The sequence below is a fragment of the Labrus mixtus genome, chromosome 15 (genome assembly GCF_963584025.1).
Source record: "Labrus mixtus chromosome 15, fLabMix1.1, whole genome shotgun sequence".
Taxonomy (NCBI): domain Eukaryota; kingdom Metazoa; phylum Chordata; class Actinopteri; order Labriformes; family Labridae; genus Labrus; species Labrus mixtus.
The window spans coordinates 5,045,611-5,069,319 of record NC_083626.1 but is presented as its reverse complement, the minus strand read 5'-3'; the positions used below and the strand labels follow the sequence as shown (position 1 = coordinate 5,069,319).

The 23,709-nt window shown below is 41.0% G+C and overlaps 3 protein-coding genes across 3 annotated transcripts in view; 1 reads left to right on the top strand and 2 right to left on the bottom strand.

The window, feature by feature from the left end:
• The window catches only part of bcl2l1 (BCL2 like 1), a 40,074-nt gene extending 26,344 nt beyond the window's left edge, over positions 1 to 13,730 (bottom strand). The window contains exons 1-2 of the mRNA XM_061058699.1: positions 13,516 to 13,730; positions 9,462 to 10,223 (exon numbers count right to left, since the gene is read on the bottom strand). Of these exons, the coding sequence (XP_060914682.1) occupies positions 9,462 to 10,022 (561 nt within the window). The 5' untranslated portion in view covers positions 10,023 to 10,223; positions 13,516 to 13,730. The remainder of the gene's footprint in view (positions 1 to 9,461; positions 10,224 to 13,515) is intronic.
• LOC132990158 (uncharacterized) overlaps positions 1 to 23,709 on the top strand; it is a 411,085-nt gene that overhangs the window by 225,953 nt on the left and 161,423 nt on the right. The window lies entirely within an intron of this gene.
• arfgef2 (ADP-ribosylation factor guanine nucleotide-exchange factor 2 (brefeldin A-inhibited)) overlaps positions 17,178 to 23,709 on the bottom strand; it is a 28,835-nt gene continuing 22,303 nt past the window's right edge. The window contains exons 33-38 of the mRNA XM_061056598.1: positions 23,563 to 23,620; positions 23,258 to 23,366; positions 22,462 to 22,601; positions 22,031 to 22,208; positions 21,164 to 21,302; positions 17,178 to 19,966 (exon numbers count right to left, since the gene is read on the bottom strand). Of these exons, the coding sequence (XP_060912581.1) occupies positions 19,720 to 19,966; positions 21,164 to 21,302; positions 22,031 to 22,208; positions 22,462 to 22,601; positions 23,258 to 23,366; positions 23,563 to 23,620 (871 nt within the window). The 3' untranslated portion in view covers positions 17,178 to 19,719. The remainder of the gene's footprint in view (positions 19,967 to 21,163; positions 21,303 to 22,030; positions 22,209 to 22,461; positions 22,602 to 23,257; positions 23,367 to 23,562; positions 23,621 to 23,709) is intronic.

The window sequence follows — 23,709 nt, the reverse complement described above, 5'->3', positions numbered from 1 at the left end:
ACACAACTGTGGCCGGTGTGTTCTTCTTAAAGGGAACAACACCAGACATGTCCCTGATGTTCTCGTCATGGAGCTGGAGGCAACTGAACAATACAATCTGTTTGCTGCCATTTTCAAGCTGTGAGTCCGACACACACCACTGACAACAAACACACACAGACAAACACACACACACACACACACACACACACACACACATCCGTCAGATAAGGGAAAGCTAATACATGAGCTCAAAGACATGCACACAAAGACAATGGGGACGCACCCGTGGCTGCTCAGCTCGGCTACATTCATATGAAAACATTCGGGGATCAATCTGCACGGAGCCGCCCACCACACAGAGCCGTTTATTGACGGGCGCTTGAATAGTCGCCGCCATTGATCCGAAGCCAAAAAGGGTTTGCGAGACCATTGTACATGTGTGTGGATTCTGTGAGTGTCACATGTTAAAAATGTGAGACAATGACAAAGTCGCTTTTAAATCGGGGCATCACTTTGAGCGATGGCTTTGTGTGCAGGACGACAACACACCTGTGGGTACAACTAAACAGCCAGTAAAGCAAATTCCTGTGTGTGTGTGTGTGTGTGTGTGTGGCCATGGGGTCCTTTGTTTGAGGAAGTCACATGACCAGTCTGACATAGCGCCGCCACCCCCCTCCCCTTCCCAGCGCACCTCCATACCCTAATGTATGAAACAACAACAACCCCCACCACATGTTTGATAACACTCAATCACTTTAAGGAAAGTTTGCTTGATGAGCAAAACACCGTCCTTAAAAAGAAAAACCAACCAAGCCACAAAAACATCTCTCCTAATTAACCACACGTGAGCCATTAGCGATGAAGGAAAGAGGAGGAGGGTGACGGGAGATAAAGGGGGGGGGGGGGGGGGTAAAAGAGGGATGAAGGGGAAGATGAACGGATGGAGGCAGCCGTGCAGGTGGGGGTGGAGGTTTTGGGGGGTAGTTAAGTAGAGATAAAGCTGGAGGGAATCGACGGCGCTGATGACGACTTCTGTGTTTTTGATAAACAAACGGACAAACAAACGGAGAAGACACAAGAGGAAGGCCACACGGGGTTAAGAGTGAAATTGATGAGGCGTGCGCTAGGATGTCTGCTTTGTAATGTATTTAGCCAATATAGTCCGTTAGGTAGACGAGTGGTAGATAGATGTGCAGGAGACAGGAAAGGGATGGGGAGGCGGAGGTTAGGGAGAGGAAGCGCAGACAAGAGGGGGAAATAAAGGAGCTCAGAAATGATTAATAAAGGGCGAGGAGTGGGAGGAGTCAAAGGTAGAAAAATAAGGGACAAAAATCGATCGGTGGCGGGGGGGAGGAGTGCTCCAGGAGGAGATGGCAGGAGAGGCAGAGGGAGGGGATGAAGGGTGGAGGGTGGGGGGGTGGTTGGGGATCTAACTGCCTATCCTATGTGCATGCTAATTACAGAGAGAGAGAGAGAGCGAGAGAGAAAGAGAAAGTCAATAAGTCTGCCAGGGAGAATGACACAAAGGAAGCTCAGGTGTTTTCCCTCGTCAAAACAGGTCAATAAATTACAGCCTCGGATGATCATCCACTTCACAATCTAAACAGCATGCATACTTTCAAAATAAAACATTAATTGTATTGTTTTTAATTAACCAGGAGTCTCATTGAGATGGAAAAACATGTTTTCATGAGTGTCCCTGCCAAGACAGGTAGCAGCAACTGCAGAGCTTCAGGTATAAATAATAATAATGATAATAAGAATTCAAAATATAAACAACAAATGACTGATGAATATTGTTTCATAAACGTTAATCTACATTCAAAACATGTACAGACAGATGTACTGCCATCCAAGTCACAAGAATAAAACATATAGGGAGAATCCTCCTCCTGGTTCAAAGACTATTTCAGTTCAATCCAACAAGAGGAAGAAGTGTTTTTGAACCCCCTTTTACCAAGATCAGCAAATACTTCAGCGACAGACAATTAAAACACTGCTTGAGCTACAATAGTGCAAATCAGAGAAGCAGAATCATCATTAGGGATGTGTGCGATTAGTCGATTACACAATGAAACTTTGTCACCTTCGCTTCTCGGCACTAGAAGACATCTTCATGCCCACATTACTGGTCAAACGTGTAAAGCTGCCACTAGCTCTGACCCTTTTGACATTGTTTACCTGTAGAGTAATGCACGTCGCCAAGTGCCACACAATTCAGCTTGATCTAAAATAGCCATGATTCAAATAGCAGTTCAATCAGCTTCATGCAGTATGGTTTTAAACAGTGTTTACATGTGTTCAATAAACCGTGATCATTTGAACTGTTTTCAGTGTTTTCTTACCTTTAGACTCATCCACTAGTCTGAATTTATTTTTCCAACCAGAAAATTTGTGGCGAGGAACATCCCTGATTAAATATTGTATAATTTACAAAATCTCACGTTCATCAATCTGTATTTACTTTATTACACGCCTGCATGTGGCTCTCTAGATAAAAGCCCTGTGTTTTCTAATGCAGATGAAAACTTTTGTTCATGAATAATGAGCTAGATTCTTTTAAAAGGCTCTGTTTTTTCTCAGCCTATATACTGAGGGCAGTGTTTTGTCTGCAGAAGTAAACACATATTATTGTTTTCTGCAGCAGGAACACGTGTGCTTTTAGATTCAAACATAATAACACGGAGGAATTAAAGATAGCATACAGTGTGCTGAAAATGGCACAACAACATGATCTGTTTACAGCCATCAGTGTCAGAGGTTATTAAAAAAAAAAAAAAAGAGTAAGAAATCCAGCCCTTATGGAAATAATTTAAGTGCTGGAGGACATTTTTCTTGTACTTAACTTTTCCTTGACCTTACAGAGACTGTGGACAGCATAAAGCAGAACCGCTGGGATAATGGGCTCTTTTCCTGCCTTGTTCCCTCCACCCATCTCCACCCAGCTCCCGCCAAGCTTCCCCAGATCGTAGCAGTGTGATTCCTCTAAATGAGTTTAGCTTTTATTAGTCTGTCAGACGGGGAAAAAAACAATGTTTCTCCCAGTAGCAGGTCGAGATATTATTCATCTATAATTGGTAATAACCCTGTACCCCCACCCCGAGGCGGCTCAATCTCCACTGAGTAATCACTGCCATCGCCTGCTCTGCTGGAAACAGCATTATTAGGTCGATGGCACTGTCTCTACCACTGCTGTCTGCCAAGGTTTATTATCCGACAATATATGGCTTTACTCCTCCTACACTTCTTTTAAAACATCAGGCACAGAGGGAGACTCTGCGGGCTGTTTAATGTCTCAGCATCGCGGGCAGTGGAGGCTCCACAATGAGCTCCAGCGGGATCATTAAGGTTGACACTTTCTCAGGTTTATGACAGTGGGATTTGCTCTATTGTGCAAAACACCTTCCCCTTCTCAATATTTACCTGCCAACTATTTCACTAGTCAAACTTTTCCTTTGGATTTACATATTGAAATTCTACAAGAAAAGGCAGCAGCAATTCTGACTTATTAAAATTCTGCCCAGCCAACAGAAATGTTCACTTTTCACTTTTTGTGGACTGGAATTTTGGAATATACTACAAAAGAAAAACCTTGATGATTGAGTTTTCTTTTGTATAGGGCAAAGAAAATCATCCAATCTTCACATATAATATGCACAAGTTAGAGATTGTTTTGGATACAGATTTATAAAATGATAATAATTATTATAATTTATCATCAGTTGACATAATGCTGAAGTCATTCATAGTAATAGGAAAAAATGACTGCTTCCTGAACGGGTTTGTGTTTAAATTAAATGCTATTTTCTTTTTTTAGATTTTCTTTTTGGGCTTATTTTAGAGATAGGGACGACAGAGTCGGATATCAAGGAGAGAGACAAGGGGGAACGACGTGTGGGAAAGGAGCGCCAGGTCGGAACCTGTGCTGTCCACTAGGAGGGCTGCAGCCTCCGTACATGGGGCATGAAATTCCATTTTCTAGTCTCTTCTGAAACGTAGCCAACCACAAAGACTGTAAAGTCCCAACTTTTGGGGAAACACCTCAAAGCTCAGCATAGTTTTCTTTTTAACTGCATTTTAAGAATTTACCATTTAATCCCCTAAATTGGGTTGCCAAAGTAAATTCTTGATGGCCAAAATGTAATATTTAACAATAAAGAAAATGTTAAAGGCAACACACAATCTGTTACTGTTGAATAAGATAAGAGACATTATCAAATGGAAACATATTTTATAATGTCTTTCAACAGTAGACTTGAGGTCATCCTTCACACATGCACTCTCCCACCCTCCTTCCCTCCATTGTGTCAGTAATGTTTGCATAATAAAAAAAAACATTCCAACATTGCAACAGTTTAAAATAAATGACATCATCATCATGCCTGGTCAAAGTGTTAAGGGTCAACTTAAGTGCTAGCCAGAGGTTATCAACAGCACAGAAAACTGGACTTTTTTTCATTCCTAAGCTAACAACTAAACGGTAACAGAATAGAGGACACAATGTCCAGTCGCTGTATGAGTGTTTGATTGACTGCTCAGCATATCCCCAGAAGCTCTTTCACCGCTGCAGCAGTTCAACAGCCAGAACACCCGCCCCTTTTAGCAAACTAGCGCGAGGGAATTATGCTGGGAGATAGCCACAGTATGGGGATGATACTTGGTACCTACATGTAATATTTGGTGGCCACAGAGTAACTTTATTAAGGGAACATGTCATCTGGCCATGATGTGTCCTACCCGTGCACTGATGCCCCATTTACATCATGTTTCCTATGTCCAAATTTCACATTTCCTCTCCTTGACTTCCTCTACTTTTACTTTCAGAACAGTTGCAAAAATTTTGATATTTTGGTACTCTTCCATACCCTGTGTTTTAAAACAATACAATCTCTGTTGCTTTAGTGATTGATAGTATCACAGTTTAGAAACTTTCTTAAAGAACTACAAATCCTAAATCACATTTTACCCAAAGCTTCCACTAGCAAAAAAGACAAAGCAGCGACGCATCATTGAAATTCAAAAGTCGGCAAATGTTGCCGTTATTTGAGTCCTTTCGGCATCTCGTGTTTTGCAAACAGACAGAGAGCAGGGGAGGTGACACATGTCTAACACTAATACATTGTCAACAAATCCATTGTTAATGTATTTGTACAATACAGCCAGTGTGCAGAGGTTTGCTTGCACTGTTTGGTAATTAAAAAAGAAGAAATTATCAAATATTGGTTGCCTATAACTCGTATTTTTGTTGCTATGGAACTAAAACAAGTGTCGATTTTGATTTATTATTAAGTTCAAAATTCTGTTATCATGACAACCTTATTGTCAGTACGCCAAAGTGAGAAGAAAAAAAAAAGGGAAGCGACAAGAGAATCACGAGACAAGTGAAAGAGAGTGAGAGCGAGAGAGAAAGTGACCTTGCTTCTTCTTAGAGCAGACTAATATTTCATCAGCTAACACTACGGGCACACCTGCCTCACAGCTTCACTCAGGTCCCCACATCTGCCAGCAGGCAGCTCTGTGCTTCATCCCTGTGAGGGAGAGTGTCAGGGGAGGAACGGGAGGAAGAAAGACAGGAAGAAACTTAAACAACAACAAAGTCTTGTGTGGGTTTAATCAGAGACTTTGGTACATTTCAGGGATAGTGAGGATGTCTTTGAACACACAAACCACAAAAAAGAAAAGAGTAGTGATATCAAGACAAAGACGAGGAGAGCAGTAGAATGATGTAAAGAAATGACAAGACTCATAACCATGAACCACCTACTGAACTGCATATTTGAGTTTGTCCATGCATGTTGGAACTGCACCTGTTGTAAGTGTATCAGTTTATGAATAAGGGGGACACACAAAAGGTCGATTCTCAGTCCCCAGCATCAGACAATTGAATCAACAACCAAATAAGAACTGAATTATGTAAGCTTTAAGGAAGGAAGTGGAATCATGTGATTCAGAGCAAGAGAAGTGAAACCATTCCAGTGTATCGTCTGAACATGCTGATCCATTCAACATTTCAGTTTAAGTCATTCACTTCTCCAGGTCTAGGTTACACTGACATGCAAGACGGCGCTGACCACGTGCATGCACGCCACTGCATGCTGATGCAGATGTTGTCAGTCCAATTTGTCGCCATGCAAACTGTCCTGTGTGTTGGAGTTCGAGGGAGCATCTGTGTGGGTGCTGGGTTCATTTTGTCTACATTAGATCATGGAGAACAACCACATGTGACAGATGTGTTGATGACAGATGTGTTGATGACAGTGATGATGAAAATATTTATTTGTGGTTGTGATGAGAAATTATATTTATCATACCGGTAAATGTAATCCCTGATCTATTTTCATCCTGAATGAGCCACCACATAGTGAACGAGTACTTTATCTCTCTATTCAAACAGCGGTTTAGGTAAGGACAAAATAAAGAACATAATAAGTTCTGATAATTACCAGTACTTTAACTCATTGTTATTTTTCCAACAACTGTTTTGATACACTTAATCTCCTCTGAAATTAAAAACTGCAATTATAATTTACAAGACCAAGAGTATTTTTTTAATCCTATAATTAAAATTTTTGCTGGTAAAGATGTTTTTCATGGAATCTTTTCATAAAGTCAACATATTTCCTGGCTTCGTCATGATGGATAGCCGTTCAAAAAAAGTGTGATGCCTTTAAGTTAAGCTTTTCACACATTTTGCCCAAAGTTTGGGGGATAACAAAGAGATATTAACCTGATTAATTTGCCTTAATAAAGAATGTTGATAAACAGGATACCAAACAAATTCAAATGCTGATGTCAAAAAAAAATGTGGTACACAGGAAAGATGTATGTCTGACCAAACTTTCAAAAAGGGCCGCCAGATAGCTTAGCGGTAATGTTGCGCGCCCCATGTCCGGAAGCCATAGTCCTCGTCACAGTGGCTGTGGGTTTGAATCTGACCGCGACCCTTTACTGCATGTCAACCCCCACTCTCCCCCCTCACAACATTTTTTGTCTCTCTTCAGCTGCAAAAAAGGCCCAAAATCTAACAAAAAAAAAAAACATTCAAATGGAATGCAGTATTTAAAGTACAGAAATGGAATGATGGGGAGAAGTCGTTCCGCACCTGATCTGCCATCAGAGTGACTGAGGTGTCATTGCATACACACGCTGGCAATGTGGAGCGTCAGAGGAGACAGGGCGGAAGAGTTTAGCAATTTCAATGAGTAAGTATAATGAATGAATGATGGCGGATATTCGTTACAGTGCTGTTGCGGAACCACAATCTGTATAGGTTCTAGCCAATCATTGGATGGATTGATGGATGGATTGATGGATGGATCGTATTGATGAATACTAATGGTTCAGATTGGTTCACATAAAAAAGAAATAGAGTTGGCTTCTTCACACTGAAGATATTTTCCACCACCCTTCCTTCATTAATGTATTTAATAAGGAGGCCAAAATGCTCCTTTCCCTGCAGGAGAAGTGAAATGTGTAGGAATTGTTTGTCCCTGTTTGTAAACACACCATTCAAAATACGCTTCACCTCGTGGCCCCAAAGAGCGGGGTGGAGAGCAGCGGTGGTCGAGCAAGCTTTAGAGTGAATCAAGAGAGGGAGGGGGAATTAAAGGGGATTACCAAAGTCATTAGGATTCATCCTCAAGGGAACTTGAATGTCTGTGGAAAATTTAATGGAAATCAGTTCAGGAGTTGTTGATATATTTATGTCTGAACCAAAGCACAGCATCGCCATCCATATAGAGGCAATTAACATGGCTCCAAATGCAGGAGTGAAAAAAAGAGGGTGGCATTGTGTTTATGAAAGCAGACCTCTGGGAAGATACTGCAGTGTTTCTTCCAACAAAGCCGCAGTATGTTAAATAGCTTTATCACATATCATATGCTGTCACCTGCTTCCATGACCTCATCCCCGCTATCCCCTCTCCTCAGTGTTATCTCCAGGTTTCAGTCCAACATCCGAATAAATATAAAAATTCTATATCTGTAGTGCAAAATAAGCAATGACACCTTCTGCCTATGGGGATTATCTTTAAGGAATGCTGTTCAGCAACTGGGAAGTCAGTTTATAGAGGATTGACCTTTGACCTGGTGTTATACGGCATGGAGCAGAACATAAACAGCCTCTCTGCTCCCCCCTGCTCGACGTCATACCATGAAATGGTCTGCACAAAGGAAGAAGAGCTGACCTTAACTGTCTTAAAGGTGTTCACAAGCACAAGTCCACACACTCAAAAACACACACTAGGATAGTCAGTACCAGGACAAGCCCACTGTGCAGCCAGAAGAAGAAAAAACACACAGCGCTTTTATCTGCATCCAGCTGCCTTGATTCAGAACACAACAAAAGAGATGACAAGATAGGGCAGAGGGAAGAAAGTGGACAGATTGTGGAAAAAGAACACAAAGCACAAAGTCAATCAACTGGCCGGAGTAAAACAAAGGGTTATGTGTGATGAGAGAACTTCGATCTCCAGAGAGCTACAAAGCCCTGATGTAGCCTGTTAAGCTCCTGCTTCGATTCAGCTCCATGCTGCTGATCAATTAGAGAACAGCTGAACCAGCTGCTGACCACACATTCTGGTTTTAAACAGAAATGTTTCTACCATGTGTGTGCTGCCTGGACGCCGAGCCAACCCCACCCAAGTGTCATGCCATTATCTGATGGCGGCTGATAGAATTGAAATGTCAGCATGCTGGTTTATCTGGGTCCATCTGCATGGACGGAGTCACAACACGTATGATGTAATGAAAACTATAGTGAGAATATTGTTCGTCGAGAGTCACTTTGGGTTAGCGAGTGTTAGAAAGAAACACGGCTTACTAACAAGCCAAAGGGGCAAACAACATACAAACACAGAACTGTAAATCTGGTCTGTAATAAATCTCCAAGGGCCATCAGCGGCTATTTACATTTTCCAGAACAAGTTGTGAAAAATAAGGACAGGATTTATCGTTATTTTCCAACGGGCCTCTCTCCTGCAGTGTTCCTGCCAGCTCTGGTGTGCAGGGAAAGTGTCAACATGGGAATTTTCCATACAGGCAACCCGAAGCTTACCCAAATAATTGAACCAAGCAACGCTGAAGGGCATGAAAGTGATTATAAAAACAAACAGCATCATACCCCTAACACTTTTTTTATTGTATAATGTAGAGTCCGACAAATTATCCTCAAGCCTGTATGCGCATTTCAATATGGCCGGATCTCCTTTCACAGACAATTTAATTCAGAAAGATGTAGCTGAGCATCACAACTCGACAATGTATCACACAACGCAAGATCTTTTCTTATACAGTTAATTGTTTAAGAAAACAGCCTTCTCGGTATGTTTACAAAGCAAAATATGTGCATAACATAAAGATTTAATTCCATCCCAAAATCCACTAACTCAGCAATCTGTGATTCTATCCCCTTTTAAATCAGATCCCAAAAATCCTGTATAAGTTGCACACCAGTACTTTGGTTTGTGACTGAGACTCACCCATCCTCCTTGGCTCTCGATCCAAGGTTGAATTCGGTTGTCCAGGTAGACAGTCATCCACTCTATGATCCTGCCAACGAGGGGACTCATCTCCTTCTCCACGCACTCGACACACAGCGCCCCGCCGAAAGCAAAGAGCCCCACGATGCGGCCCCAGTTGACTCCGTCCCGGAACACCTCGTCCATCACGTTCTCAAAGCTCTGGTGGGTTGTGGCCGGCGTGATGTGCAGCTGGTTGTGCAGATCGCTGAAGGCGCTGGCATATCGCAGCTCAAACTCGTTGGCCGAGTCCCGGAGGGCCTCCTTCACCGCATCCAGATTCGTCGTTGCTGGTAACCGTTGTTGCTGCTGCCGGTGTGGGGACGCTGGGGGGGTTCCAGGACTCGTGCCGTTAAAAGTCCCGTTGGCGTGCGTTGCTACCTGCTGTTCCTCACCCGACTCTGCCCCCGCCCCATCAGTCCTGTTTGGAGCCTCTAAGAGTTCCATGTAATTAATAGGATAATTTCTCTGAGCGAGTTTATAGGCTATGTAGAAAACCACCAGTTCTCTGTTTTGAGACATTTTGTCTTTCAGCAAGCGTCTTTCTCTTTGCTCCGCTCGGTGTCTGCTCCTCTCTTAGTCGAGCCTCGCTGTGTTAGAGTGAACACACACTGTGCCAGGCTTTCTCCCTGCGCTGCCTCCGTTCAGATCCTCATGGTCAGCTGATATCCAGAGGACACTTGGGGGGTGAACCTACACAAGGCTGACAGATCAGCTCAGGCCCTGTAGAGAGACAACGAAAGGTCAAGTTCTGTACAGCCAATAAGCATCCTGTGATTTTAAACCGTGTGTCTGTTAGGAAAGAAGAGTGTGCGGGGATGGCGGTGGACTTTCAAATTCAATCTGGACAGGTAGGGTCAAAGGGCATTTCTCTAATTGGACTGTTACACATCGAGCAGATGGCAATAGTATTAATGAGGCGGTAGTAAAGCGAATGTGTGCATATATGTGTGCGTGTGTAAAGAGAAAGCGGCGGACAGTGATAGGGACAAAGGAGGGGGTGGTGAGAGGAAGGTGAGGTTTAGGTAGGCAAAGATCACATGGACAGTCTGGCTCGAAAGCCAAGGCAGACCTTCAGTCAGAGCTTTCAAACACAGCGTTTGTCCAGCTCCAGCCCGTCCCTGTTACCTACCTACACACTCCTATACATACTGTCTCACATACAGAAGCATGCCCTTTAGTTAACATAGAAAACAGACCTTCACTGGTCTGACACCTTGGTTGGCAAAATATTAAAGACTTTGAAACTTTTCAATGTCACATGTTTCTCAAATATTCAGTAGCAGTGGTGAATTCAAATTCACACAGGTTGGCAAATAGTGACGTTTCTCAACTCAAGTCCTTTAGTTGATCAGAATGTTGCACAAGTTAGGTTTACGTCTAACAGACCGAGTGCAGAGGAGGTGAAAGTGACACTGTCTAAATTGCACGAACACATTTAAAACGTATTTGGGCAATCTGGGAAGTGTGCAAAAGTTTGATTGCAATTTTTGGAAATGAAAAACAAGACATTGCCCAATATGGGGTACCTAGGATCAAATTGTGTTGCACTTGTATCAAAACAGGCATCAATAAATATGTTGCCCCAGTATTGTATCACTACTCTGCTTTAATATAAGGGGTGGAAAAAAACATATGAATGGATTGCATGTAAGTTGATGTAACATAACTGGTGTTTCTCTTCACTCACTGGTTGAAGGGTAAGTATTTTATACATTAAATGTTGATGACTGAATAAAGATATCTAATAAACCAGATACTTTATTTCCCTCTTTATGCACTCAAAGTCCTAAACACTGTAACAAACCTATCTTCATGTTGAATAATTCTGCAGTTCAGCATTGATAAATAAAACAAAAATCTTAGTTTGTGTATCACAGCAGGATTAACCCCTTGTTAACATTTTGGTATGACAGGTAAAATGTACATTTTTTTAGCCAATAACTGGTGCCTTTGGGACTGGCACAGCTTGTTTCTGAATGTGATACATGACAAATAAAGTCTGGCTTAACTGTTGGTGATTTAAGTAAGCAGTCAGACTACACACTACAGGGATTTCTTTTACTATTTTTTAACAACAACAAAAAGTAACAGAAAATATCTTTACATTATACAAAATAATCAAATCTATAGAAGCAGACCAAATGTCCAACCTGGAGAGATAAGTCTTTGTTGTGAATGATGTCTATGTAACTTAGCTGCACAATAACAGCACAACCCTCTCAGCCTCAGGCACCAAAAGTATGGTATGTTTCTTTTTCAGAAAAAAAGGATTTCCATCTCTTTCTGAAAAAGCTAATTTTTTTTTTCTTTTCAAAGCCTGATTTATATACGAAATGTTCGTCTCTGTCTATCGATAAAACGATCTTCCCCCCTTCGTTCTGACACTGTCTTAAATATTCTGCTGTTGAGCTCAGCAAGATAGTTAATTTGCCAAATTAATAATTGATATTATAATTCCACACCATGCTCATGCACTAATGTAGCTTTCAGCTATTGATTTTCATTCAGGAAACAACTAGGTTATTTTAGAAACATTCTTACACACAAGCTTTGACTTATTTTTCTGATGTAGGCTATAATAACAAGAAGACCTAATAAGGTTTTTATGTCAATATCAGGCAGCCAGATAAATTCAGTTTAAATGGAGCCACTGAAACAAAAGAATCTGAGGGAGCATCTTCTGACAAAGCCTGTCCCTCATCCTCTGCTGCCACTCATACTTGTCCTGTCATTTTTTGACATTAACTGGAGTATGCAGGCACGTACAAAAGATGTGGGAGGAACATGGCCTGCTGTTGATCCCAGAGTGTCTGCTGATTGTCATGTGGGAACCTGACCTTTCCTGCAACAATATTGACATTTAAACTGATAACTGGCTGGAACTAATAATGATTTGTGTGAGGGAAGAGAAGGGGTGTTCATGCAAATGGTTGCATTACATAATACATACTGTACCTACCCTACTTAGCTGCACAATAGAATCCGATAAACACTGTATTGGCTTCTGGCCAAACAGAGTTAAGAACTCCAATCTCAGCGAGCCCAAAAAAACTTCATACAAACATTAATTGAGCGGACTAATTTGGCCATAATTGGCAGTGAAAGAAACAAAAACAGCATGAATATAATGCAGCATGATACAGTCAGTGTGAGGGAAACACTGACTACTGTATCAAGCCTTTTGGACAACTGTACCATGTTGTTAGCTGTTAAATAAGCGCAAAAATAAATATGTAAAAAAAACAACTAAGCATACATTACACTGTAAGTTTACACACGTTATATTTACACAAAAGTTAACAAACACAAAAATAATAACAATTATAAAAATAGTTGGCTTCTTTACTTAAGAGAGTGCTTTTAAATATCTTATTATAAATGACTGTAGTAGGAAAAGCTGCATCATTACAATAACAGTATGCGAAGCCATGGAGAGCTACGCACTTACTCAGAACTGGAGTTACATCCAGTAACCAACCACAGCCCTCTGTGACGGACTTCTCTGGTCTAAGTTTGAAGCTACAGACTACATCAGGCTTTTACATTACTGACAAAGAGGTTCTGATTCCTGTCGCTCTCCGGTCACTGGTTGTACATAAAGCCCGCAGCAGTGTTTACAATGGCCACATGGTCCCAACACGTGGCTCTCATGTTAACAACGCAGCTCTGATGTAAACACCAACCAGTACCTACAGGAATACCAACGACAAGCGACCAAATGTAGCACCTGAACGCAACATTTGTAAAAGACATTCGCTCAATTATTAACTCAAATGAAGCAAACAGAAGTGTGTGTAAGTAACTGTCCAAATTCCAGTGTAATAAACATCATGGGATAAAACAACCAGGCGATAGCTGCTGTGAAGCCTCTTTAGGCTGCGTTTGCTGGCTGCCAGAGCGCCCCCCCTCTGTGTTTCTATGTATATCTCCGGAATACAAATGTGTTAACACTTCTGTTTGGATCTTTCATATAAAAATATATAACATGGAAATACTACCACTAGTGTCTTACCAGCTGTGCTGAATAAAATTGAGTTCTCCTCGCTTCAGTCAGCGCGTCCCTGCGTGGAAAATCTCCCGAATCTGTCAGTGAGTTTAGTCCGTATGTCCCTATGTCTGTAGAAGAGCTGTCAAAATCAAAGAATGTAAAATAGCTACTTTACGTGCCTGACTGTATACCTTTGCTCGTCCCCTCCTACACCTCTCCTCTGTCCTCTCGCCCGTCACTCTTTGCATGCCCAGCCCTCATTTATTACGTAACACGACGCCTTCAGAGCTGTCTGAATATCTGGATCACGATCACATCAACAATCCTCGACTGCACGTAGGACATGATAAAAATCTAGGAATGTAACCTAACACAAAATTACAGTCTCTCATATCCCCCACAATAGACTGTAAAACAGATAAAGACACTGATGTAAATAATAAAATAAAGATTTTCTATTTTGAGACTTTCAGCACAGGATGTGTAGTTTACCTTTCACACTAGTTGTCCACATGAACTTAAATAAATTCGACAACATTGATGCACTTTTTTTTTGGGGGGGGGGGGGGGGGGGGGGGGCCTGCATTCAACAGGCAATTCAATTTCACAATAAAAGCTCTATTCACAAATTTAAATTACTACGGTCAGAACGGGCTTAGCATGAGCTCCTGAACGCATCACAGGCCAGTCCCCTCTCCTGTCATTAAAAACACTGGGCTAGGACCTTTAATCACAACCGCATTAAAAAAAAAAAAAAAAAAAGGTGTTTTGCGACAACAGCCTCTCTTCCAGCTCCGCGTAGACTTTGACTCAATCACAATTAGTATTAGAAAAAGTGGTTGATGAGAAAAGCAGCACAGAGACACGGCTACCAGTGTAATGTAGGCTACTGAAGATGGCTGTCACTGTCAGATGAAGAGTCTCAGAGTTGTCGCCTATTGGTTGACTGTATCGATAAAAAAACGTTTTTGCAAATCATTAAGTGCAGTTTGCATAAAACACACTGAAATGTGACGTGGAAAGCGAAGCAGGAAACAAAATGATGGCTCCGCATTCTTAACAAATCTGTCGACCTCCTTCACCTAAGAAGCTGGATTCAGAAAGGGAAATCCACCCTATCTACCATTTTCTCCTCGTAATTTCATCAACACATCGGACACAGTCATTTGCATTGTCATGAGCCAACCATAAAACTCTTACTTGTAGGGAGGTTTCCATAAAATCATGTCTGGCAGCTCTCAGTCCAGACCCCGGCTGGAGTTATCCTTTCCGTCCTAGCCTGTGTGGCTAACGCCGACGGTGCTCACCCAAACAGTCAGCTACTGGCTAGCCCAGATCCGCCCACAGCTACGTTCACTACGTAACTCCACTATGCCAGCCAGACAGACAGATGACAGGTTAATCCACCGCGAAGAGAAGGCAATTCAGGGGAGACAATGCAATCTTCTCGTCTGCACACTTTAAGTGATAACTAGCAGGACGGTAGGCTGTAATGAAGTCCTACCCAGCGTTAGCTGCACCTGGCTAATGTAAGAGCTAACCTGCTAACAGTGAAGCACTATGTTGAACTACACTGTCTAAAGGTTGGGGGCTTTCGTCTGGCCCTTCCAAGGATTATGTAAATTGATAGTTATGGGGCAACTCTCTCTCTCTCTCTCTCTCTCTCGCCTATCGAGTTACTTTTATGTCTTAACAACAGGGTTTAGTGTAGCAGCTGATACACCGCGTTCCACTGTACTTGCAAGGACAAAGGACGTGAGAAGTCTCCATGGTAACCTTTGTTACCCCAAAATCCATAGAGCAGTTCAGGATGCGGCCCTCGGAAAGGCGGGGCTTCACAGATAACCCCGCCCATATTTGTTACATCAACGTGCGTCATTGTGAAAATGTGGGAACTTTGAAAGCTTATTTTTCTAGATTGATTTTGAAAATATATTTTAAATGTTATGCGGGACTAAAATTAATCTACAGAAAAAAAAATGATATGGACAGAAATACTGTCTTTATTTTTAAACTTTCTCCTTTTACATGGCAAGTGTTAGGCCTATATCTATAAATGCAAATGGTCTGAAGGGAAACCCAATAATACCAGTTCAAAAATGAATTTAAAATGTAGGCCACTTTGAAAAGCCAGAAGGACTACTGACATTTACAAACCTTGAAAAACTATCTTTCATTTTAAGATGATATACCCCTTCCTTCTTGTTGTTCTCTTTGCCTTTTTCAGGGTCTGCATTAACCTTGTAAATATTTATCAAGCAATAAAAGGTTTTAAAAAGACTATTCTCAATCCTAAATGTTGTCATAAATAAACATGGTACTTCATTATTGAAATTCTACTCAAATGAATTATATTTTTATGTATTACCATTACATTTTTATTACGCTTCTTCTAGACAAGAGAAGAGTAAATGTAAAGTATCTGTGTATGTCTTGCTTTATCCCAAACATGATTATTAAGTATACAATATTGAAAGTATTTTAGCATGTTCCTAAACATTCCTAAAATCAAATAGATTGTTTTTATATTTCTTAATTAGTATGAGACAGCCTAGTGTCAGAAAATGTGTTGTTTTTTTCTGTTTAATTGATAAAGAAGCATATACTGTTGGGACAAAATAAGTAATAAATGGTTTTTTTTAAATCTCACAATGCTTTGAAAAACTCAGGACAAGCCTGGACATCCTCTCAGAGCTCACACATTCCAGGCAAACGACCAGTTTTATCACAGTGCCATCCTGTGGACATCTTCGTATAGAAAAACTGTAAATATACGTCTGGGAGATGTCAGCTAGACCAACACATGCTGACAGAGAGAGCAGCATCTAGTATTAGTTAAAGTATAAGGCTAAATTCCTTTTAATAGCCATTTAAAAAAAAAATCACTCACTCAATCAAACAAATTCTGATGGCTCTTAAGAGTTGCGTGTGTGCTGTGCTGTAAATGGTAAATGGACTTGAGCTTTTCTAGTCTTCCGACTACTCAAAGTGCTTTTACACTGCATGTCACACCTACACATTCACACACTGATGGTAGTGATCTCTATGTAATATCATTCATCAGAAATAACTAATCCCATTCATACACCACCACTGAAGCAGCGAGAGAAATTCAGGGTTAAGTGTCTTGCCCAAGGACACATCGGACATGTTGCTAAAGGATCGAACCCTCGACCTTCCGGTTGAGAGGTGACAACTGACCCACAGCCGCCCGTAGCAACATGTTGATTTACAGTTAATGGTAGTATAAAATAGTCAATTCAATAGGTATTTCAAAGATTTAAATCTCTGCAATTATGAGCTGTTGTTGAGCATGAAAGCATAAATGCATACATAACATGTCAAGCTGATTGGTGCAGCAGTATGCATGCAAACAGACAGATACATAGACATTAGTTTACAAAAAAGAAACACAAAAGAAAGTAAATAAGGAACATTAAATGGACAAATACGTTTTACAAAAACTTAAAATTTCCCATGTATTTTTTCTCTTCAACTTTATCCCTACAAACAGAGACAAAGTGCTCTCTCTTTTTTTGCTATTATATAGAAATGAGGTGGATTGTTCAATCAAAGCGATAATATAAATATATATGATGCATGTGATCATAAAACTTTAAGACAGTTTTTAGCACCAGTTTCGTTTGCTATCCCCATAAAAGTGAATCAAAAGTCAGTGAAGTGGATCAGAATTAAGGTTTTATTGACACTTCACCAAATGCTCTGAAGATTACATCACAATATTATGTATAGAACAGAATAGCATATATTTAGGTATCTTACATTGAAAACTTTACAGTCATCATTTTGTCATTTATATATATTTATATATATATTTATATATTCCCCAGCTTGAGGGAAGAAAAGTAGACATCCATAGTTGCAGGGGAAGGAATGCTTTTTCAAAAAAATATTCAAATGCAATGTCAATAATTACATACATCCTTCTTTAAAAAAAAAAAAAAATGCATGGAACAAACTGTGGAGGATCCAGGATGCACAGATTCCAGTTCCTCTGTAGACGTGACTTTTGGTTTCACTTTGTTCCTGCACCTTTCTTGAATGTGTCCAAACACTGATGGGGATTCCAACCATTCGCAGGAGGTCTGTACACTGGGGTGGTGTTAATACATGTAATGTGCAAAACAGAATGTGAAACAAACAGTACATCATAGGGCCAAATGATGGATTAGTGGGGGGTCTTATGAGCCAGCTGTATTTGTAATGCCAGGAGGAGTTGACTCCATGAAAAGTCCTTTGGAGTAAGGCTTAGTGGGTCAACACAACAACAAAAAGGAATGCAGTGATAACAGAAAAGAGTAGCCAGTCTTTTCAATGTAAACCTGAAAAAAAGACCTCACAACACAGCAGCTGCAGAAGATCTTTGATAATGTTGAAAGGGATGCAGACTGTTTTTCACCTGCAGCTCAACCTCTTTAACAATAGCCCCCTACCAAAGGACAAAGACATGAGCGAGAACATTAAAGTAGCTTTGCTTTGGGTGGGGCACCGATACATGAGGCTTCAGATATTACAATTTGTTTTGATGAGATCAACAAACTCACAATAAGAGCGACACTGATGGTGTCATCGTCGTTTTCTAACAGGCACAGGTGGCCAAAAGAGCGTTCACAAAGGGCAAAAGTAAGGTTTACCAAATTCATTAATATTGTCCATTTACTTTCAGCGTGAAGTTATACTTTTTTAAGTATTAAAAAAACAAACAGAAAAACCAAACCAACAAAATGACAGGTACAGGGTTTGCAACAATATCAATAAATTAATTGTTTACAGTTCTTTTTTAGTGATTTCAGTTTGAGATGAGAGTCAGGGGGGCAGGGGGCTTCGGGGGGGGGGGGGTTAGGTTTATGAATGACCACAGTCAGCAGAGTTTGCTGGTCACAGTGCTGTTCCTCCCAGAGGGAAGAAGAGAGGAAGGACAGGGTGAAGACTTCTCTACAAGCTCAGCGTAGTAGAAGAAGCGGAACATTTTCACGAGTCCTGAAGGGAGACAGAAAAGCTACAGTCTTCATCGTCTTCCTCCTCGCATTAGAACCCCTTTTTGTTGTTCTGTTCCAGTCCCAAAAAAATAAAAAAGACTGGGAAAGTGTCTCAAGTGTCCACTTCTGATCAATCTACGCTGCCATCTCTGTTTCTCTCCACCTGTCGCCAACCTCAATCTAGGATGCAGGAGTGAGGACGTGCGCCCCCTCCGGAGCAGCGATGTGGAAGACGGAGCCGATGCGCAGGAAGAAGCGCCTGAGGATGGCCCGTAGCTCTGGGATCAGGTCAAACTGCATCATTTCACACAGGTGAGGGTAGTAGCAGGACGCATGGGGCTTGAACTGGAAAAAAGAGGCAAGTGAAAAATTATAATTTGCTCTATTTTTCAGCCAACTTACAAACAGATTTGCTAACATGAGTATTTGCAGAAGATGTGACTTGCGTATTTGGAAATATTTAGAATATTCAAAGAAAAGGAAGGGCGGTGGCTCTGGGGTGTGTGGATGCTGTTGGCAGCTCACAGAGTTCACAGCAGGCCTTTTTACCCTACTGATACATGTTTGTGCTGTTTATACATTTCATTGAATCATTTCATACCATCAGGTTCATGAAGTTTGTAGCCCAAGGATTTGTTTGAACTATTCCACCCAAAGTCACAGCATAACGATCACATGAGGATCGTGTCAGCCAGCCCACTTTCACAACACTGTTCTAATTTCTGTTGATGCAATGGTTTGTGTGGAACTCGTGTTTTTCCTCTAAAGCTAGCTGCTGGGCACCCACATTTCCCACTGCTTCAGGCTCCATGCTGGGTTGTTTTCTAACCCAAAAAAAACTGTTATAGCTTTGCCCTGGAAGGAGAGCCTGAGTCATGAGCTGCCATGAATCATCCGTGAATCATGCACTCACACAGAGAGGGAGAGGGAGGATGATTCATCAGTGACAGTTCACCAAAGTGTTAAAATGACACAAATATTGAATAAATATATAAATAAATACAAATATTATAAGACTTCATATTTGTATTGAATATATAAAATCTGGAGGGCAGCCATTTAATCAAAGGCACATTTTATTACCTTTTTATTATATTTTGGAGCTGAGGCCATCTTTTATTTCTGATCCTGCCTCAGATTTAATTTCAGCCGGACATAGTTATGATCCAGGCGACATTGATGTCTACAAATATAAGTTTGAGTCCTCCCTCAGTAAAACTATTGTCCTTTAAATGATTACATTCAACTTAAAAAGTAGCTGGAACTTGTGTGTATGTGTGTGTGTGTGTGTGTGTGTGTGTATGCATGTGTGTGTATGTGTGTGTGTGTGTGTGTGTGTGTGTGTGTGTGTTCCTGCCTTGTCATCGGCCAGCCGTAGTGTCCTGGTGAGCAGCAGCATTAGGAGGCTGTTCCAGGCCTCTCTGTGGCTCTCTGAGGTCAGACTGATGAAGTAGGCCAGAGCTTCACTGCACACCCTGAGAGACCCCAAACACACATTCAGGATTAGGAAAAACACCAAACTGTGTGTGCATCACTGAATAGAATCAATACGTATTAAATCTGCTGCTGGACTATATATATATTATAAATGCCAAAGAAGCTTCTATTGAAGAGATATATGAATCATCTAACAAACCAATATAATGTTAGGAATAAACACAGTGCACGCTTCATAAAAATACAATGAGGCATGCGCATGTTTCAAAACAGCTCAGTCCTGGGGCGCCGGTGGTATGTATATACGGAGGCTGCAGTCCTCCAATTGGATGACCTGGGTTCGAATCCGACTTGTGGCCACTTGCCCGCATGTCATTCCCTACTCTCTCTCACTGATTTCCGACTCTATCCACTGTCCTATCTCTATGATAAGGGCAAAAAAAATATTTGAAAAACTCAGTGGATCAGCTGGTGCTTCGTTATCTAAGGTTTAACAGGTAGCCTGTCGGTTACATACTCGCAATGTTATGAGACAGTTAAATGAGCACTTTTAAAAACCAAAGAGTCAACAATGTTCTTATAAAAATGCATTTCTGTTGTGTTTTGTCTGTTTTAAATAAGCATTATTTTACATATATGGTTGGGAACTATTTCACAGTCTTTCTTATAACATTATCTTTATTTAATTACAGTTGAACATGGGAAGCTATTAACTTGGATGATACAAAGGAATAAAGGAAAACACATGAAATAATAAGAACTAAAGAAGCAATTAGACTTGATAAAACTATAAAAAAAAGGTTCATTTAATTCCTAACAAGTACTTTTTTAGAATCTTGTAAATTCGACCCTGATTGGATTATTGTGTTTGGTTCTCTTTGTCACTTCTGCTGCCAGTCCCATTGTTAAATAAACAATGAAGAAATCCAACCATAAAGTATTGTTTGTTTATCTAAAGTCTGATTCAGCCTACGTCTTTATGCCTTGGAGCTCCATTTTTGTCCAAAAACGATGAAAAAACACAGCCAGATTTTTGAACAGGGTGACATTTTGGAACAATCTCACAAACGGCATCTGCTGCTGAAAACGCTCACCGAGTGCATCAAATCAGTTGCTGATAATAGCCTCCAGTATTACGGGGACGTTTGAGTAACCAGCCTGATGTAATCAGTAAAAAAACCTGGCCATCTTATCTGTGTCAAATACTCAATGATCATGTCCTGTGTTGTACTCACAGCAGCAGGCGTGTCTGGATGTCGGGCCACGAGTCCTGCAGCTGAGGGTCAGAGTACATTTTGAACAGGATCCTCAGGCTGCAGGCCAGACTGCTGGTCTCCTGCTTTAATAAGTTGGGCTTGGATTTCCCTTTAAAGCCTGAGAGAAAAACAACAACAAAGACAACCATTAGTTAAAAAACATCAACAAGAGAGCTGATAGGTTGTGCCCCAAGTACAGAGGCCTGCCAGATTCAAGTCATTCCCCACTCTCTCTTTCCCTGATTTCCTGCTCTATCCACTGTCCTGTCTAAAGAAAGGCATAAAGGCCCAAAAGTAAATCTTAAACAAAATATCTTTTTCACATAGTACACTATCCCTGTCACATTTATCTGTCAGAGTTCAATCCATTTGCCCTTTGCATGCAATCTACCATTTCAGAATAAAAGCTGTGCGTGCTGTTACTTCCATTCACTGCTCTCTCACTTCCTTTTTTGCGTTTCTACCATCTATTAAGTACAATTATTTTTTAAAGTGCAGGCAAAGAAAGTCCTAAGTGAAGTAAGTTGTTTGGCAATGTCCTTCTCTTCCCTCTTTTCTCATATCCTGTCATCTCTCCACTGTCACATCACGTAAAAATACAGAAAATGCCCAAGAAACACTAAACAACAACAAACACCAACAAGAAACATCAACAACAGAGGAAGGCCTGCATGTGAAGATTTCTGTAGGTTAATAGAAAAGGGTGAGACCTAATAGTTATAGTCATTTTGAATGTTATGATGCATTTATTAAATGTGAATCTAGAGTTTCAGACAATCACTACTTCCTTGTTATACCTGTAGAGAAAGTAGAAATTAGAGGGATACTACTGTTTCTATCATTTACCTGCCCTCCAGAGAGCTGTTCTCTGTTCATTGTTGGAGTTGAAGTCCTTGGCGAAGGTGTGTGACTCCAGTAAACAGTCGAGCAGCTTGAAGAGGTGTGCAGAAGTCATGTGTCTGTACATTCCCTGATCTGCACGCGTGTTGCCGCCGTCAGTCTCCGATTCTTCAAGAGCGTCTCGCTATAGAGAGGACAGTTTTGGACACGTTTAGAGACTCAAACTGGCTGTTTATTTGTGCTGACAATTGATCCAAGCATGATCACATCCCCCTTTAACTCAGAATAGAGATCAGGATATCTGAGAATCCCCATCAACATTTGAAGCTTTTCCTCTCATTTCTCAACTTCCCTCAGAAATAAAAAAGGGTGATCAAAGTTAAATCATTTAGCTGGGATCGTATCAGTCCATCCATAGAGAGGCTGTTGTAACAGACCTGTGCAGCAGCCATGTTCTCAGCATCCTCCTTCTTGCTGGTTGCTGGGTAGAAGACAATGTTGTCTATAGTCTGGATTAGTTCAAGCTGTACCACACATTTAATCAGCAGGCCTGCAAACAGCTTCTGGTCTGTAACTCCTGTAGAACCGAAACAACAAGAGGGGAAGAGTTATGGCCATTTAGGAGTTAAACTGACTTTCAAGAGCGTCCTGTTATAACGTGACACTAAACAAAAAATGTAAACGGTGAATGGACTTTAGCTTGTATAGCGCTTTTCTAGTCTTCTGATTACTCAAAGTGCTTTTACATTGCAGGTCACACCTACACATTCACACGTACACATTCACACGCTGAGGGCAGAGGTGGCTATGTAAAGTGACCATCAGCAGTAACTAATCCATTCACATAGCGCCAACACAGCACTTGAGTGTCATCCCCAAGGACACATCGGACGTGTGGCTACAGAACTAGGGGATTGAACCCCCAACCTTCTGGTGGAGAGGCCACCGGCTTTACCACTGAGCCACAGCCGCTCAGTGTGTGATATAAAAGTTTGTAAAAAACTTTGTAATTTATTGGAAATAATCTTTTTTCAATTACAGAATTTAGGACAAGTTTGATTTGGAAATATTACATTACAACTACACATTAATGTGGAAAAAAGTTCATTTCTGTCAGAAAAAACCCCTATAGAGCATGACCTAATACTGACAAAAAGAATCAAAGGTACGAGGAAGACCTTGAGTACAAAACAATGGATGTAAAACTTTCAGGAAGATTCCACAAGTACTCACTTGTACCAGACTTTCCCTTCCATGTGTCGTCGCTGGATATCTGGCTGTGTCCTCTTTCAGACAGAGCTCTGTCGTAGCTGCTCTGAGACTGGCTGTCGAAATCAGCATCCTGGAAACGTACAGCAACAAACACCACAGACAACCATAGGTTAGAGTCCTGGTCCTGATATGGTGGAACGGTACATGTGGAATATCACAGTCCTTTAATCAGCTACTGAAGAAAAACTGTAAAGTATTTGCTGAGCTGCTGTTGTGCTTACTGTCATTATTGTTAAGTCAATGAGTTCATTTGTTATTTTTCTTACATAATGCTTGCCATCTGCTGTGTCCTCCTCCTGACCAGCTGGTCGCCAAGTCAACAAACTGGTGATAAAAGCAAAGAGAATGATAGGTGTAAAAAAAAATTCAAGTACATTAATCCCCAGATTTCTTCCCACTGAGTAAGCAGTTTG